The sequence below is a fragment of the Vanellus vanellus genome (assembly GCF_965231255.1).
Source record: "Vanellus vanellus genome assembly, chromosome: 2".
In the NCBI taxonomy this organism is placed as follows: Eukaryota; Metazoa; Chordata; class Aves; order Charadriiformes; family Charadriidae; genus Vanellus; species Vanellus vanellus.
The window spans coordinates 41,681,796-41,700,168 of record NC_138906.1 but is presented as its reverse complement, the minus strand read 5'-3'; the positions used below and the strand labels follow the sequence as shown (position 1 = coordinate 41,700,168).

At 38.0% G+C, this 18,373-nt stretch overlaps 1 protein-coding gene across 1 annotated transcript in view; it reads right to left on the bottom strand.

The window, feature by feature from the left end:
- Positions 1–1,065: 1,065 nt before the first annotated feature.
- Positions 1,066–18,373, bottom strand: part of KCNH8 (potassium voltage-gated channel subfamily H member 8) — a gene marked incomplete at both ends in the record, with an annotated part of 202,445 nt that continues 185,137 nt past the window's right edge. Inside the window, 3 exons of the mRNA XM_082479203.1 lie at positions 1,066–1,776; positions 14,717–14,793; positions 15,870–15,976. Coding sequence (XP_082335329.1) covers positions 1,066–1,776; positions 14,717–14,793; positions 15,870–15,976 — 895 coding nt within the window. The remainder of the gene's footprint in view (positions 1,777–14,716; positions 14,794–15,869; positions 15,977–18,373) is intronic.

The window sequence follows — 18,373 nt, the reverse complement described above, 5'->3', positions numbered from 1 at the left end:
CCTTTAATATGCCTCAATTTACTCAATGGGTTTTATCCCTCTTAATTTTCTTGTCCAGATTTAAAATCCCAAAACAGGGACGTGTAGTAAAATGTTGACTTGGTCTTATCAATAATACTGCAATACTAAGATGCAAACCAAGGATACTTAATGTTACCAGTTTAACAATTCACATTTTAAGTAGTGATAGCTGACTTAGTATAGGATACAACATTCCAGCCGCTTCGTTTTTTTTTAATAAAATAATACCTTAATTTATTTGTATTCCACCAGCATGAATACATTCATTGCAAATTGCATGCACATAAAAGGGAATCCATTTGTAAACTACATAATATCTGAACAATAAATAGTATTTGATCTAATACATGATGGTAGTGCATTTCTTGTTAAAACTGCAAGCCTTTACCAAAATGAAAACAAACTCTTATTCTCCTTATAAATATTTTAAATAATTTTTAAGTACATTTTTCATACCAAGTATATAAAAATAGTATTTTTAGATAAATTAAGAGGTTTCATTTACATGACAAATAACGTGCAACAACTAACCACTCTCTACCAGCTCTATTTGGTTGATTGTCTAGATGACATGCAGCGATAATTGTCCCTTTCCCTTCACAGAACTGACAAACAGACCAGCAGGACCCACGATCACCTGAAGCAAACAGTGCCATAGATATTGTTTGGGAACAACAGTCAGACACTCGGGGAAAACCTTTGCTTCGATGAACAAAAGCCCCCCATGACAGTTCTTTTGTCCTAGACTTCCAGCTGCTCTGACCCTCAGGGTCTTTGGACTATCACAACAGTCTGCCAAACAGACCAGTAAGTTATATCTGTATACAAAATGCTTTGCAACATGCTTCTAGAATCTAGAATTTTTTTTTCCTATAGTATGAACTGGCAGTACCTTTTCTTACTTTCTATAAATCTGAATTTTCATGTTTGTTAAGTCTCCATGATCGCCAGAGAGAAGGCCAAATAAAGCAGTCATGCAGTACTCTCTAAATTTAAAACTGGCAGCTGTGGAACGTGCTTTGAGTACCACTTCACTGTTTCTCATTATACGTCTATGGCTTGGTAATCTTTGTCTTTAACATCCCTTGTGCTTGTCACAATGTTTATTGGGAAATCTGGGGTCTGTGCAGAAACTACTCCGGCGGTTCCTTCCAGGTCCCACGATCCTGGCAGGTTCTCAAGGCTTAGCGAGCTGATTGCTCCTTGGCTAAAGCTACCTTCCTCAGATCTGCTGGGGAGCACGAGGTGTAACGACGTCTTTGATGAAGAGCATACCGAAGAAGAAAGGGTTGCCGAAATAGACTGAAGAGGAGTCAAGGTAGTGTCTGAACGGGGAGAGGTGCATCTTAAAAACTGCAAATTGTCTTTCTGAATTACCTGATACTGGGAGGGGGAATTATGAAGGCCCTGTGTATAATAAAATTCACCGTCCATAGAACTTTGCAGGTTGGGTTCAGTTCTTTGGGGACTGCTGCCTACAGAGGACAGATCTGTATTCCAAATATCACATAACGTGTTGCCACGGCAAAGTTGTGCTTTGGTACAAGTAAAGTTCCCAGCTTGCATGTGTGTGCAAGGTTGATGCGTAGTCCAAGACATTCGAGACTGCAGACTTTCCATGGTAGGACTTCGAGATATGCCATGCACAGCACAGAGCCCTGGAGGCTTCTGGGATGTGAGCAGGTTCTCCAGAAGGCGCATCACATTCTTCATATCCTTGCTTAATTGTGAGACTTCTTGAGTTAAAGTTGTCACCTGTTATGGGAGGGCAAAATATCAGTATTTATTTATGCGGTCATGCCTGAAATGCACGCGTACATGCCTTTTTTTCCTTCTAACAACACCAGCTCTGATCTGTGGCACAGTGTCTTTACTTTAAAGAAATATACTCTGCTAAAGTATGTGTGGGAAATGGTCCTTCCATCTGCCTTACCACAGCTACATGTTATGCTTCCTGTGGCATACTGAAATAATTAAAGCAACTCAATTAAAATCTATGATGGAAACACCATGGACGTAATTCACCTGATGTGAAACGGTACTCTGTATATAAAGAATGCCCTTAGGGTCACAACTGAGATGATTTCCAGTGGCAATATGACATCAATAGCTTCTTGATCAATCATGAAATATTTTAATGCATGAACCTTTTATATTAACCAATTTTATACTGATGAATGATATAAAAATGAGATCTTGTGAAATCTTGTTCGGAAATATATGTGTGAAATATACTGCTGTCTCCATAGTAGAACAGAAGAAACCCATACTCGAAGTCGTTGAATACAAGTAGTAGTTACATGAAAATCTGGTGGACTGCTACTAAAACCAAACCCAAACAAACAAACAAAAAAAAAAAAAAAAGAAAAGAAACTGGAAACTCTAAAACCCACTTGCTAACTCTAAACATTTAAACAATATAAAAGCCCGTGAAACAGTTTTCTTCCATGTGGTTATGTTTATGCTTGAAAGGTTTTGCATATAACATAGAGAGAGATAGTAATCCATAGCACAGATTACTCTGGTGTGTGTGCAAAAGGAAGCATCATATTTTTATTAGACTTCCCTCCCCCGCCCCTCCCAATGCTGAAACCACTGATGGCATCCAATTAATTACATGAATTACATGAAGGCTTTATTTTCCCCAGATTTGCTGGTTTGGGTGGCGATCAGATTCACAGGTTCTGAATTTGTGTTTTAAAGTAAATTGATATATGAACATTAATGGGGACATTCATTAGGACATAAGGCCATTTTGGGAAATTAAAAGCCTAACTCAAACATTTTTTTTTATGTGACCATTTCAAATATGTTTGCCTTTCCTTTTTTCTTCTTAAGGAAAAGTTTGTAAGATGTTAAAATCAGTCAATTATTTTTAATAAAGAGAAATGAACCTATTGAGAGGTAGAAATGAACTTTGTCTCCACGGTAGCTAATCAATCTATTTTAGGTCAAACCACTGTCATTACTGTTAAAATAGAGTTTCTTATACTGATGCTAGCGAAAGTACTTTGTTGAGAAAAAGACATGACTGCACATTTATCTTCTGAAGGATAAACCACCTGTCAAAAAGAAAAAAGGCTAATTTAGGGGGCCTTTCTTTGCCCTGAAGTAAAGACGCCACCAATTAGGTGCCCTACACAAGTTAATTTTCATGTAATCAGAAATACAATTTTCATTTTTCTGACAGGATGGTTCCGAAGAGATCTGTTGAAAAGGCTGAAAAAGGCATTTCAGGCTGAGTTTGACTGTTATGATTTGCCCAGGGAAGTGGTTGAGTCGCCATCCCGGGAGGTATTTAAAATACCTGTAGATGTGGTGCTGAGGGACATGGTTTAGTGGTAACTTGGCAGTGCCAGGTTAGCGGTTGGGCTTGATCTTGAAGGTCTCTTCCAACCAAAACGATTCTATGATCTTACACGGGGCTTTACTACAGGCATGATAACTATAAAGAAATTCCAAGTTAGAAGGAAAGTAGGAAGCTCCAATAACAGCTCCTGTACATCTATTCCTTTCTCTAAGCTAAGAGCTCAAATCCATCCTATTCTTTAATACTTTTGTAATAATCGCACTACCCCTGGAGGGAAAATGCTTAAAGGGAGGAGGTTCTTGAGTGGCACGTTACAGGATCTCTCTGTCTTTCTTTCTAGCTCTCTTCCTTTCTGCCTTGTTACTTAAATCATGGTAGATGGAAAATAAGCATGAGATCTCCTTCTGCGGGCTGAGATTAAGCCTTGAATGCCTGGTAGCTCATTTGAACTTCAGTTAATGTGAAGGATTACAATATGTTAAGCAAGTGATTTATGAACAGGCTTCCTGTGGGGCCAGAGCAGCCAGAGAAGGTTCTCGGTACTGCCAGACTGTAGGGAAAAACACTGTGAGATTTCTAAAGAAATCAACCATGCAAGAACTCCTGTGCCCCACTGGGAACTGGGACACGGCATTGCAAAACCTCCAAAAGCTTCCTTGGGAAGAAAGTGGGAAGAAGGACAACCAAACCCATGGCTACCTAGATTCAGCGGTCATCAGGTTTTTTAGGAGCATCACTGTCCCCTACTATTAGCAGATAAAGCAATTTTGTTTTCTTTGCCTAATTTCCCAATTTACATCCATTTTACAGGGTTTCCTGCACTTTTGCAGATAGGAAGATTGATACTAGCTTATGAATATGCACCTTACCCAAATTATGAATGCTGTGTGGAAATATCCGCAACTTTAAAATATCTTGTTTGTTTTGGTCTATGTGTTTCTCTTCCATTTCTGATTGCTTAAAGGCTTTTAAAAAGTTTAATTATCCTTTAACATGTTCCTTTTGCTAGTTCATTGAGACGATAGAGCAAAAATGCCAGCGTCAGTACTTGTGGCAGTCCTGAATTTGTTAATTACAACTTGCTCCAGTGCCTAGATACTATTTTTGGTATATCAGCTAGCTCTTATGCTGTCTTCTCATAAGTTGGCTCTCGCACAGTCATAGGAACTGACCTGATAAACTAGCCTTTGATGTGTGCTTTAATAGTTTCTGGTAGTATGATAGTTTAGGATCCAAAGTTTTTATGCCCAACTTCGTTAGAAATTTACCACTATTTAGTGACATCTATTTGGACCCACACTGCTCGACACACAGGCAAAGCAAATATATAATTTTCTGGATCATTTAAAACCTTTTCTGGATTTTACAAACTGTTAATCTTACCAGATTAAACCTCCGATATCTGTACTGCTACTAATTACCAGCTATATATTATTATACTTATATACTTACGTAGTATACTATTACTGTTCCTATCAACGCTATACTGTTTATGCTCTCCTTTCTACACCCAGCAGAGATTCTTGAGGAGATGAAAATAAGCAGGAGTAACAGGGAACAATAGTGTTAACAATTTCACAGTGCTCCAGAAAGTGCAAAAGAATGCAGATTGAAAGCAAAAGAAATTTTAAGTCTATGAAACAGAAACTGAAAGCAGTATGGTTTCGTTCTGAGTGAAAGGACTAATTCCTTGCGTGCTGGTAAGGCTGTTCTCTTTTCGGGAGTTCAGGGATTATTGCTAGGCAGTACAGCTAGTTGTACAAACGGTTCCCGCTGTGCTAGGCAGACAGCTTTAAAACGATCTCTGAGATTCCAAATATACTTGAAATGCTGCCTTAACACTTTCTGGGACTTGAAAAAGATACTGTAATGTTTCCTGATATAGAAACTCGGCTTTGTACAGATTTAGCTTGAATTAGCAAGAGGTGCTTCTCAGGCTGGTCAAAAGCAGTGTGCTGATACCTTTTTAGCAGATAAAGAAAGAATAACTTTCCAAACAGAGGTTAAAAAAAACAAGTTTAGTTTTGTTTTGTTTTTTAAACATATGGACTTTAATAATAACACTTTTTGATTTCATAGTAACATTTTCTGGTGTCCTGACCGATGTTTAACACCAGTATTAAACTTGTGCAGTTTGAATGCTTTGTTCCATGTAGTTAAGTAGGAATGGAGGTGATTGTATTTAAACCTTTCCATAATTCTCCCTCTCTACTCTGCACTGGTGAGGCCACAACTGGAATACTGTGTCCAGTTTTGGGCTCCCCAGTTCAAGAGGGACAGGGAACTGCTGGAGAGAGTCCAGCGAAGGGCAACTAAGATGATTAAGGGCTTGGAGCATCTGCCTTATGAGGAAAGGCTGAGAGAGCTGGGACTCTTTAGCCTGGAGAAGAGAAGGCTGAGGGGAGACCTTATTACGGAGTACAAGTATCTAAAGGGTGGGTTGAAGGAGGATGGAGCCAGGCTCTTTTCAATGGTTCCAAGTGACAGGACGAGGGGTAATGGGCACAAGTTAGAATACAGGACGTTCCGTTCAAATACACGGAAACACTTCTTTACGGTGAGGGTGACAGAGCACTGGCACAGGCTGCCCAGGGAGGTTATAGAGTCCCCTTCTCTGGAGATTTTCAAGACGCCCCTGGATGCAGTCCTGAGTAATGTGCTCTGGGCAATCCTGCTTTGGCAGGGGAGTTGGTCTAGATGATCTCTAGAGGTCCCTTCCAACTCTGAAAATTCCGTGATTCTGTGAAAGTGATTAAAAGCTCTATGTAATGTAAGATGATGGTGGTGATTATTGCTTTGTTTACATGGTATTAGCTAAACTGGATTCTTTGTTTATCCTTTATATATTTCAGCATTTAAATTTTTTTTTTAATGTAAAATTTCTACTAGAATTCCTACCTCTCATCACTGTTCCTGGATAAATCCGGAATAAGCCTATTGTTTTCTGATTAGAAGCCTTATACATTGGTATTTTTTTTTCTCTCTGTGGTTTACTCCCTTTTGCAGTTCAAACTTCACCCAGACATCTTCCTACCGTGACTCTTTCGGAGCACCCAAAGAAGTGAAGAAGTAAATTTGCTTCTTGACAAATGAAGTTCCGTTTTGGCAACGCGGGGAAGCCGCTTGGCTTGCGCTGCATACAGCAGCTTCTCTGTTCCCTTGCTCGGTGCTTCATAAAGTCAAAGAGACTTTCAGCCAGAATGAATTGTCTTTCAAGGCTCAGATTAACTGGCTGCTGACACTCTGTTTCCCAGTAAGTGCATTGTTGAATGAATGAAATGAGAATTGAGCTGAGACAGACTTCGCACTGACCGCCAATCAGCATCTCTGTTGGCCATTGATATTATGGTGACAGACATTTCTGATTTAATGGCACTTTAGGAAAAAAGCTATTTGCAGAAGAAAAAAAAAAATAAAAATCCGGTGCAGCTAATCTGAGTTCAGGTTAAATATATAGGATTTGTGTCAGTTTCAGTGAAATAAATTCAGAAATCTGGAAGGCTGTGAAATTGCCTTTATCATGTAGGATAGAAGAAAATTTGCTGGTTTCTCTGCTGACTCACTAGCCAGCTCTCGGGTAGTTCCAGGGCAACCACTCTGTCTGGGTAAATTAGGACACTAAGATTATTGCTATTAAACAAGTAAGAACAGAACAGAGAAGTATAAAGGGCTAGATAATTTAAGTGTATTCAAGACAACATGAAATTCAGTCTAGAAAAAGGGTTCTGAAACTGCAGTTCTAATAATAATTTGTGGCTCTTCAATGTTGGATGCGGATACTGCCTTCAGGTTGGCATAGAATGAGGGCAGTGTTAGCATGATGGTGGCAATAAGGAAACCAGGTTTGGAAATTACTGCTTCAAGGACTTCAGAAAGTATCAGGGACAAACTGACTGACTTGCTGATGACTGAGAGCAAATGAAGGATCGTGGAAATCCCAGGTGTCTGGAAGAAGAGAAGCTGTTAATGTGTACTCTTGAAAGAAAGTGTGAGGTTGTATATGTGATATCTGGCAAAAACATTAAGCAAACAATTTCTGTAAGCACTTAACGGAACAGTTAGAAGCGAACAGGCAACATACATTTCTCAAGAATAAACTATAGCAAAACAGTGTAATTCTCTTCTTTAAGTGAAAAGCTAATTTAATAGGTAAGAAGAAACTGTAGATGTAATGTATATCTTGTCAGAATACTTCTCAGATGTTACTGTCCGCATGACTTTATTCTAAACCAACTAAGAAAATATAACTGCAATGTAACCACGGTGAGTTGGATTCGTACATGATTGAAATGGTTTATGATCAGTAGTTTGCTGTCATCCATAGATGTTTCAAGCCATTCTTTTTAGCAGCTATCCTGATCTGTTTTTATTTAATGTTTATTTTTAATGGCTAAGTGGAATTCATGTTCACTTTTAAATATTGGTAATATGAAATTCAACAAAGATAAATGTTAAAGATTACATCTGAAAAGAAAATGTCAGAGGCATGAATATAAGTATAATATTCTGCCTATGCAGAGTATTATAGAAAAATGTCTGTGGAGTTTTGCTGAATCACACTTTGCAGGCATTAACCGTGCTCCCAGGATATAGCAAAAGCATTTTTTATTGGGCACAGGAAGGTGCTTCTCTTCACTAGGAATTACTTAGGCTGGTGCAGCTTGTACTTTGTCAGTGACTTAAAAAGACCTAACCAAAGACAATCCAAAAGAAAACGCTACCACTGAAGAGTCTTAGAAAATGCGTTGGGCAAAGAATTTAGTTTTTTTGAGATCTGCTGGAACAGTATGTTTCTGGTGTAGATTGGTTTTAGAAGGAGAATGGCAGTCAGCTTTTTCTTATACCTTCTAGACATAAGAGAAAAAGCAGTGAACTTACATACCAACAGAGATTTATATTTAGATGTTGGGACAATAGATCTTTTCAGTACAGGAAGATTTTGAAATGACTGCTAGGGAGTTAACTCGGTAACCATTGTCATCTCTCATGGTAGTAATTTTTTTATTCAAATCTGAAGTCAGCTTTTGGTGCCCAGGTGATTTTTAAACTGCATGGCTTCCTCTTTTGATTCAGTTCTTTGTCTCAGGTGCCTTTCCACCAGGGAAAAGCGCAAGAGAGACACCACAGCGTATAGGACCTGTGCCATGTATGTGCCATATAACCTGCTTAAAAAAGAAACTAACCTAAGCTTTAGAGCGTCGGCCATTTTTCTTACATTCATCTGCCAATAGCTTTTAAGCTAACATTAAAAGAAAGAAAAAAATAGCTGGAAAGACTACTCTATAACCATCAAAGTACAAGAGCAGAGAGACAAAACAACAAGGTAAGCGTTCTTTGGAAATGTGAATGTTAATGCTAAAAGGAAAACTTACTTTTACAAATCTCAGTAGACAAAAAAAAATGTGTTTACTTGGTGTTTGTGATTTAGAAAGCTCTTAACACAAATAATACTAGGTTTTGTGTTTTGACTTTTATGTGGAATTTACATGGCTAAAATACAGAATGGATAATTAGTTGTAATTGGTTTTCATCATCAATAAATGTCATTAGTTCATTTTTTGCCACATTTTTCTTGATTGAAGGATGCTTTCCAAAGGGAATTATTGGGACAGCCTTGCTAAAAAATAATTTCTTTCATGTGATAATATAGTTATGAACTTGTTAAAAGAACACGTTTTCAATTACTGCAGGTCAGAGGAGTTCTCTTTATGAATTCTTAAGCTGCAAATTGAACTTCCACAGTACAGCTCTGTAAAACTGAAGGCCTGATTAACTTTACTGAATTTTCTTTGTTGACCCTGATTATATATATTTCCATCGTGTGCATACGTTTTTAGTATTAAGGAATATGTTTTGCTTAAAAAAAAATTGCTTTTTTCCCTGTCCTGAGAGGAGAAGGAGACTGATTTTTGGCAGCTGAATGTGAAATATGTTTTAAAATAATCTATTTATAAAATTTCTTTAGGTGATGTGGAAAATAAGCATATTTATTTGGGATTATTCCTTTTGTTAGATGAAAGTGAAATATCTCTGTGAACGCATTTTCTCTGTTCTAAATAAGTGCCAAATGCTCAGAGTATTTTGAGCACTTGCACCTAAAAATACCTAAATTAAAAATAGCTGAATTTCCACTAACTGCTCCAACATGCAGCTAAATAGAAGGCAATTTTCTAGTACAAAACCTGACCCTATTCATATTTCCTCATGTTTGTTTGTTTTTCAGTTGAATGGGAGAAATGTCAGTACTCTGTTCATTATCCTGTTCTAGTACTGTAATTGTGGGGTCTACTGATGTGGTAAAGTAGGAAATCAGCCCCCAAATTCTGAAGCTGAAGGAGGCTGCACTGAAGCTGGGTCACGTATGGGAAAAACAGAGGACATGACAAAGAAGCAGCCTTCCAGTATCTGAAGGCAGCCTACAAGAAAGCTGGAGAGGGACTTTTTTTTGCAAGGGAATGTGATGACAGGATGAGGGGTGATGGTTTCAAACTAGAAGAGGGTAGATTTAGATTAGATATCAGGAAAAATTTTTTCACTCTGAGGGCGGTGAGGCACTGGAACAAATTGCCCAGGGAAGTTGTGGATGCTCCATCCCTGGAAGTGTTCAAGGCCAGGCTGGATGGGGCTTTGAGCAACCTGGTCTAGTGGGAGGTGTCCCTGCCTATGGCTGGAGGGTTAGAACTAGATGATCTTCAAGGTCCTTTCCAACCTAAACCATTCTATGACTCTGTAAGAAGTCTGAGTTTGTCTGCATGCGCGGCAAAAGATGTGCTGTATATCTGAGCATGAAATCATGTACTTGTGTAGCTGAGTGGAGAACATGTACATGTACACTCTACAAATTAGGGGAGAAAAAATATGACTAAAATTTGGGTATTTTCTTATTTTTAAGCTGTCTATGTTTTAAATAATTCAGATTTGGGTTTCGCACGTTGAATTAAAGTAGAAGTATTTCCATGCTCTTTTCATACAGTTGCATTCAAATGATAGAGAGCTAAAAGCCTAGCAGGATACAGCAGGATACAGACAGTGGGACAGTGATAGGCAGGTGCTTTAATCTAGACTTATGGCCATCTGTGTATCTCGGAAAATCTGCTTAGTGGTTTCCTATTTTTACTTCTGGGTTCCTTAGTCCTTCTGAGTGATTGCACCAGGTAAATGGTGCCTCTGAAAAAATGCTGAATATTTAGATAAACTCATCCAATCAGTCTTTGCAGACAAATGCATTGGAAAGATCAAGTTGAGTATACAAATCTCTGCAAAGGAAGGATACATACTTGTAAGGCAGGAGACCTATTCCTACATTCTTGCTCTGCCTATTCTGGAGCAGGTCTTTGAATTAAGCTTTCCCCACCTCAGAGAATATGCCATGCTGTTGGGCATTCAGTCACTTAATCTCGAAATTATTGCTTAAATAATTACATTTGTACAGGAGTGAGAACCTGAACCTTAACTATCTTGCCTTCCACAGGCTAAACATACTGAACTATAATGAAAGTAATACCTTTTTTTATTCAGTGATTATTTAGACCTAGTGGAACGGGCACCTTGCAACACTGACCCAGAGGGAAATTCCCTTTTATCAGCTTGGATCTCATTCAGGCTCAAAATGAGAAGTGAGGTTAGGCAAGGGAATGAAATAGCTGGGTAATTGGCTGAGCAGCCAAACCATGGAGCTGTGCAGTTGGAATCTGGGTTGTGTTCAAGTTTCTCTCACATTGCCTAATAAAGTGCTGACTTTGGAGCCTACCCTCCTTAGAGGAAGTCTGTGCATCCATTAGTTTTAAAGTTAATATGTAACAAACTCTGAGAAGTGAAATCAAGGCTCTGTCTTCTGTTAGTCCCATTCTTAGGTAAATGAACTTTGCTTTGGATAATGTAGTGAATGTCATATGCCCAAAATACTGCCAAGAGCTCCACTGGATATCTAAGCTGGGTATAGCTTGTTTTGTAGATTTATCTCTGGGGTAACTCTTTTTTGCTTTGCTTTGCTTTGCTAACAACAGACTGTATTGAATGTCTGAATGGGAAGATGCATGTCTTTGTTCTCCCAATGAATAGCTGAAATGTTTTTAAGCTGACCAGTGGACTGTTGTAATACAATTGCCCTTTATGAAAGCAGTTATTTTTGCATTTGTTGATTGACTTCTGATCTCCACTGGAAAATGTATTAATGATAGTGTTTGCTGCTGTTGGCTACTTGTGACCTGTTTTCTCATATTTTCTTTTTCAGGAGGAGGTTGCGTGTCTTAATAGAGAAGCTAGTATCTAACTGCTGGTATTTTAACTACTGCTAGCAGTCTGCTGCAGCATCAGTCATAGTCTTCCGTTAATGGTCATCATCAAGTGATGGAATGATGAAAGCACCGGGTCTACAAGTTTTGTTCAATACTTTATGTAACAAAATAAACCCCAAGGAACAGCTAGTGTGTTCCAGTAAGACTACTCATAGGCTTATACGGGTAAGTACCAAGTCAGTACTGTCAGTTCAGAAACCGCAGATGGGTCATGTTTGAATACACATAGAATAAGAAATTAAACAGCCTTACAGTCATGCAGTTTTTTTCAGTGTAAATTTTAATCCGTGGGAGGACTTGGAGGATATCTACCAGCCTATGGGATTTGATCCCAGAATGTTACCTGTGAAATCTAAATCTGCACCAGTTTAGAATTGCTCCTCATATTTTTTTTTTTTTTTTTTTTCCAGTCAAGTATTTGTCAGTATTGTACACCCATGCATTGTCACATTGAATTAACAATTCTCATGTATACCAATGTTGCTATGTTTAAGACTCTTGCTTGGTCAGAATGCAGAATGCTCTTTTCTTTGCTAGGGGACTTAGACAGAAAACAAAATGTGAGCTTGGAAGTAGGGAATACTCCTTCCAAGTACTGCAAGGAACTAACAACAATCTTCATCTTAAACACGTCTACACTAGTGTAGATGTACTCTATGTAACGTACTCTATACAGTGGGGAGTAAATTAATCTTAGAGATACTGCAAAGTTGAATATAAATGTTCCCTTAGGTTCCTAGACTACGTCTGGTGAGTTTTCCAGAGTGTAGAGTTTTCTATGATCATTCATGTAGCCTCATGTAGCTCTATAATCTTCTATAAATTCTATGAGGTTCTGTAATCAGAGAAAGGTATCTTTCTCTGCTGTGACTAAACAGTATGTACAACTATTTTAAGACTCTTTTTCAACATTATTGTTATTTGTATCTTCTGGTTGCATTATTATTAATATCATTTTATCACTAACCAGGCTAGATGCAAATCAAGTCAAGTGTTGCCAAAAGATGTCTAAACCTACCAAAACATTGTTTGGCTTCCAGTTTTAGTACTTAGCTCTCCATGTTGGTGCAGACTTCAGTCAGTTATGTAGTGTGAAAACAGATTCTGTCTCACACATCAAACTAGCAAGACTCCAGAAGTTGGTGGTACTCCTCTTAAATCTCCAGAGATCCTCTTCGTTTTACTTACAGGACTCCTAATACCTGCTCAATGGACAGAGACTATAGATGAACCCACTTCTATCACACTCCTACGGAAAGAAGAGAAGGACCCGCTGCTGATGGCTACTTTTCGTCTGACAACTTAATGGTTGACTTGTTTAATCAAGGATCAGTGGTTCAAATCCATCTCTATGCAGAAGTCTTGGGAGGTAAGCACCCCTTCTTGCAAGTGAAGTCTCACAGGTAGCATACTAAGTGAAAAAATAGACTGATCCACCCCTCCTCAGTTTTAAAATAAAAGAGTGAACCATATTCAGAACAGTGAAATATTCATCTCTGGATTTTTGATTCTGTTTCCCTGGGTGGAAACTTTAGCGTTTTACTGCATGTGGTTGTATTTCTTTTTTTATGTTAGTGTGAGCAAGCAACAAAATGTGTAACATTTTGTTCAGATAGTGTTACCAGGGAAATATGAAGATTGTGCATGGAGGGAAATGACCTTCATCATGTTTTTTTCTTCTTTTGTTTAACATACTGCCCTGCTCAAAGATTTATTTGTTGCTTTTCAGTAGAAAAGCAACGATAACCCCAGAACTATCGCAATTGAAATGTTTGGTTAATCCACAAGAAGCGTGCCTTAGCACATCTGCCACCATGATGTATTTTCCAATTGCTTCTTGCGGATAACCACGTAATACATCTTCAAACTTTAAAAATACCTGTCCTCTTCAAACTCAAAGAATGAATCAATATGACTTGTCTGTTTCAAAAGTATTGCATAGGAAATATAACTTTCTATCATAATAGTGTTGTCAATGGACATCTTGAAGCTATCTTTGAGTTCTTTGACCAAGCCTTATAAAAAAATGCAGTCAATGAGGCATGAGACTTTTGCCTGAACTCTACAGTCTGACATAAAAATGAGGTGATGCATTCATAGTGACTAACTGACCATGCGTGCACTCTTAGCTTAGGACATTTAAGTTATCTGACCAAGTTAACCTGACCCAGGATAAAAGATGTTTACAAGCCCAATACTTCATATATGGAAATAAAGCATAACTAGGTTAAGTGTACACAATATAGAAGGAAAAATAAAAAAAACCTTGACATTTCTGGTGACCAAAGAGATCAGGAAAAAAGAAGTGAAACTGGTTGGACTTATTTAAATGTTTCCTCATGTGGAATCATAAGAAATTGTCTCTGATACTGAAAGAATATTCTGGGAACAGATTTTAGTCTTGCAGTATAGCTGTGAAGTTAGTCTGACACTTTCATCTTGTTAGCCAAAGTACAGCAGTGGCTGGATATATGAAATGGTTTAGTCAGAGAACATCTATTTAGTGTCAGATTGACTGCTGATTACAGGTTTCAAGTTATTAGAAGGGATTAATAGAAAACACCACTGAACAATGTTGGTGCTGCATTGCTCAGGTCATATTGCTTGAGCAGGAATGGATCAAATTCTGTTTCATTCTAAATAGGCACAGGAAAAGTGGTTTGAAACGTTTTATGTGAATTTGAACATGACTGGATTTGCATTTCTTTCAAGGAAGTTGTCCAAAAGCATAGCGCTCACCAAAGCAAGAAAAGTTTGAAGAAGGGTCTTGGGGAGAGAGTGAGAGGAAAGAGAGAAATAGAAGCACATACTGAAGAGGATAAATCCTAAAGAGAATTAGATATACAAACTATGCTAACATCTCTTGGTTTTTAGTTCTAGCACGTGACACAAACTTTTATATAGCTTGCATGTAGAAGATTCATCTGGGAAGGTGTTAAAAGCCCCAAACTGCCTTAAATGTAGGAACCCCATCCAGTTTTGCAAACTCATTTATCACAAATTTATCATATTCCCAAGTCATCTGAATTTTCTCCATCATTCCTTGAATCATTTTTAATATCCTTCAATTCCCACAAAAGCTCGTTACCTCATTATTAAGCCTGCTGATCTGCTGTTTGGTCTCTTCTGCTTTGATAACAAGCACAGCAGCACCAATTTCGGCCTCTGAAAATAATTCAAATGAATGTAAAATGAGAGAAGTATAATAACTTGGAAACAGCAATGGTATTCTTCCACTTACCCAATGCTTTAAATTTAAACCTAGTTTGCACTCGGAGTGAATGAAAATAAAATCTTTTGTTTAATGTTCAGTATATAATACGTAAGGAAAATGTAACAAAGTTCATACTGCTCTCTTCAGTCTGAATCTGAAAGGACTGAAAATGACAACCCTGGTGCCAACCGTGTGACATGTCAACTGCTTTTAAAAATCATAGACACAATTAAGCTTCTATTATTATTTTTCTGTTTAGCTTTAAGAGGAACAAAATGTGTCCTACTAGCCTCCATGCAAAACACACATAACTATGTGAGGACTGTTTACTTGTAAAAGAGGGGGTGTTGGATACAGTCTGAGCTGCACTAGTTGTGCTACTTCAGCATTAGTCCACTGGTCTCCCCCTCTGTCTCTTTCTTTCTCTCTTTTTTTTTTTTTCCCCCATATTATGTGCTCTGTTCCTCCGTGATGCTGTTTTAGCAAAGTTTTCAGAGTGTAGGTCGTTCAAGGCTTCCTAAAACCTCTTGCTATTCAAAGTTTTCACTCTCTACTTCTAAAAATCTAGGTACTTTGGTACTCCTCCACTTCTGTAGATATCTTTAACAAAAACTGAGAGACAAGTTTGCATATGGCTCTTTATGAATGGTTTTGTTTTTTTCTTTTTTTAATTTGGTATTAGAATTTTTTTTATGTTGATTTTTTTCCATGCGTTTAGTACCTTCCATGCCCAAAGTTTTGGGAGCCCAAGTCTCCTGTCTGATGCTATAGTACTGCTGGTAAAATACAACGCAGTACTCTTTGCAAGCTGTTTTATTATGACTGTCAGCAGGAAAACAACAAATGGCCTTTGGGACCCTGTTGTATTTTTCTACAGTACCAGTTGAGGTGCTGAAATGGTACTGAAAGTACCGATATACGTTAAATCCATTTACGCCACTTCTGAGAATCAGAGGAACAAAGGGGAACAAAAAGCAGTTATGAAACCTGTTTTCTCAAAAGAGTGATTTTCCCAGGTGGTACTCACCTCCAATTGTAGGAGATAACCTGGGTTCCTGCCTGAGCTGATCAGAGCTGAAGTCAAAGGTTTGGCTTTCCTCATTATGATTTCCATCTTCAATCCCATCAACAATTCTGTTGAGAAAAATTGGAGCGATGAAGCAGTTTCATAAACAGTTTCATAAAGAACACATTCATAATTATGTTGTCAAAATTACTCCTAAAGGGTGCATTTTTAAGCAATGGTAAATTTTTTACAACATTAAGTTTAGAGAAAAGTAAAAACTATTATGTTGGAATAACTTCTTGTGAGTCACTAAAGATTAAACTTACTGTTAAAGGAAGGAATGTGGGGCCAAAGATATTTAAATGGAGTTTCAAAATTTTCATGACTTCTGCAGTATATTTTTGGATCCTAACAAAACCTGTATTGAATAACGTTTGCTTTTCATATCTAAAGCAATCTGCTGCCGTCCTTTCTTCCACACAAACTAAAGTTGTTTCACTATGCTCTTGTGAAGTTTAAATCTCCCTGCATATAAGAGTCAGGCTCTTATATTAGGCTTACTTAGGCAGAGCCTAAGCCTGAACATAATGTATTTATGAAAGCATATCTGTAAACCACAGTGAAAAGTGGTGTTTCCATGTAAATAGCTATTTTCAAATTCGGTTAAAACTAACTAGCTCAGGCAGAGCAGTCTTGTTTGCAATTGGGTGTAGGAAGATGTGTAGACCTCCTTGCAATGTCCCAGTTGCATTAGTATTGGTATTGGATCTAACTACTAGAAAAAGCATTTTTGTGAGTTATTTCTACCATGCATTGCAGTGGAGCTCCAATTTGCAGTGTCAAGAAATGCAAAGAAAAAAAAAAAGCAGCATTTTATACAATAAGTGCTGGATACAAAGAATAGAAAACTGGTATCAGATGGAGGAATCAATACACATTATTAAAAAGCTATAATAATGAACATTTTTTGTTCTCATTTATAATAAATTATGCTATAAAGAGAACTGTTTTAAAGTGAATGAAAGTGACTCAGAAAACTGCCGATTGACAGAGGTGGGGCATCAATTTCTTATTTTTTCCAGATACAAGATTCTGAATTTGCCTTACAGTAGGCAGATGAGTTAAATACTAATCTGGAAGGGCTAAAGCAGACAGTTCTTGGCCTCTTAGTCAACGATGGTAACTTTGCAGCGATGGAAATTAGGCTTTCCTTCTTGACTGAAAATGTTTGTAGAAAGGAAAAACAGACAACAGAGAGATACCTGTAAGGTATTTGGCTTCAAAGACCCATGTAACTTAGAGGTCTGTGCGCATACTATATATTCTTGTCCTTCTTGGCTTTTCATGTGGGTTTAGGGTTCTGTGTCATGTCTGAGTGCTCATGACACCAGCTAGATATTCCTAGACTTCAGTCTAATCTTATCCAGCCTCTGGGAGGAGATGAGACTCAAGCTTGAGTGCTTGAGCTGCTCTGGCCTGTACTGTTATCTGCTGCTGAAAACCTGAATGATTACTTTGTTTGAAATTTGCTATAAAACCTATTTAATGTCATCTGGCCTCGCTGCTTCAAAAAGCAAATTTTAAACACCGGTATCCCTTTTGTAGAGATTTCTAATTATATAAATGGCTAACATTTTAACTGCCTTTAAAGCACACAGGGGAAAAACCTACTCAGACGTGACTTGGAATTTATAGACGCTATATTCTTTAAAGTGTTTAAAGATTCAGACTAAAAAGAAACCATATTAGCAAAAATAGCTAGTTATGGAGAGCCCAAAGACAGGCTTCTGTGTGGGAAATATGTAATGGGAAAGATGCTTATTCATATACAAGGAACTGTATATAAGTGGAGTGACATAATCTAGTGAGTTGAAAACATGAGGGGACAAAAGTAATTCGTAAGTCTCTCACCCCTTTCTGAATTAGCTGTTTGACAGTCCTGAATTTTCTCCTAATGGCAGACACCTCTATTCCTAGAAGCCAAAAAGTCAGAAGAGCTTAACATGTGACCTCTTCTATCCAGTCGATCGGGGCTATAGTATGCTTGTCCACGTGGGTCTGAGGAGATTCAAATACATACATGCCTCCCCCCAGGACTGCCGTTACTATCACACTTTCTTCCTTTTGATGCTCTTCTACTTCATAGGCAGTACCCAAAAAGTGATTGGGAAGACTATGACTGTCTCCTAGAAGTTAGGATGCTGGCTTCTATTCCTTGCACCAAAAACTACTTAAATATTTTACCCAGTCTCCATGCTTTATTGCCTTCACTGTGGCGTACAAGAAAAGAACCTGAAGCATCAGTGAAGAGTTCTGGTTGGCTTTCCCTAGGGAACATCCACAGCAGAACAAGTTTCTTAAGCAGACAAAGTATATTCTCTTGGCAAAGTGTGGTTATACACCTCACAACTGCACTGACTGGAAATTTCAACCAGAATCTTGCCTTCCCCTTACGCTGCTGTCCAACACCAAACAAAAGCAAATATTTTAATTAAGGTCTTATTTTCTCTTTAATACTTACTAAG